Below are 718 nucleotides of genomic sequence, written 5' to 3' on the forward strand. Positions count from 1 at the left end.
AACTGAATAATTCTCTTCAGAAAGCAAAAAAGAAATAAAATACTGAAGTGGGCAGATGTCTTTGGACAAGTGAAATTTAACATCCCAACTGACTAAGATCTCGAAAGCCCTAATTAAAGAAATTTTCCAATTGTAAAAGCTTGAATCCAGGGGGAAAAAAAACGCTTTTAGGAGGGAAGATTCACTCCGAGTCCTTACTATACACTGAGGCACCACTCAAAAAGTGGCCATAAAGGAAGTGACTTCTTTGCCCATCACTATCGCACCAGCTGCCGGGGCACCGATCCGGATCTCCTCTAGACAACGCTCTCCCTGTTCCCAGAGGCTAAGACTGCCCTGCGGCAGATGGGGCAGGTGGAATTCTCCGATAGCCAGCGGTCAATGCAGTGGACGTGGTACTCGTGAGAACAAGGCAGTTTACGGAGCTTGTTGCCTTCCGTGTACTCTGTGATGCACACGCTACAGGTTTTCAGAGCATCGCTCTCACCAAAATTCCTCATGGCTAGGTTGTCAATTTGTTCTTTGGTGAGTCCTCTCGGTTGGTCGTCGTCGTCTTCGTTTAGTAGGAAAAATTGTGCTAGGCTAAGGAATGGTAGAGAACCGCTTTCTTCGAAGGTGACCGAGCCCCTCATGTTCCGGCCTTCCCGCCGGGCGCCGGAGGTGGAGCCGCCCTCGTGCCCACCTTCGTACCCCTCCCCTGGGCTGACCTCCGTGCTCT

The 718-nt window shown here is 50.3% G+C and overlaps 1 protein-coding gene across 1 annotated transcript; it reads right to left on the reverse strand.

Moving 5' to 3' along the window:
* Positions 1 to 211: 211 nt before the first annotated feature.
* LOC103772735 (E3 ubiquitin-protein ligase RLIM-like) lies at positions 212 to 632 on the reverse strand. Its single transcript, XM_008940079.1, has one exon. The coding sequence runs from the start codon at positions 630 to 632 to the stop codon at positions 297 to 299; it is 336 nt and encodes a 111-aa protein (XP_008938327.1). The 3' UTR covers positions 212 to 296.
* Between the last annotated feature and the right edge of the window lie 86 nt (positions 633 to 718).

The sequence above is a fragment of the Merops nubicus genome, unplaced genomic scaffold, assembly GCF_000691845.1.
Source record: "Merops nubicus isolate BGI_N331 unplaced genomic scaffold, ASM69184v1 scaffold17715, whole genome shotgun sequence".
Lineage (NCBI taxonomy): Eukaryota > Metazoa > Chordata > Aves > Coraciiformes > Meropidae > Merops > Merops nubicus.

Excerpts from the sequence above, each read along its gene's own strand:
- LOC103772735 (XM_008940079.1), bottom strand. The coding sequence starts at position 632 with ATGAGGGGCTCGGTCACCTTCGAAGAAAGCGGTTCTCTACCATTCCTT.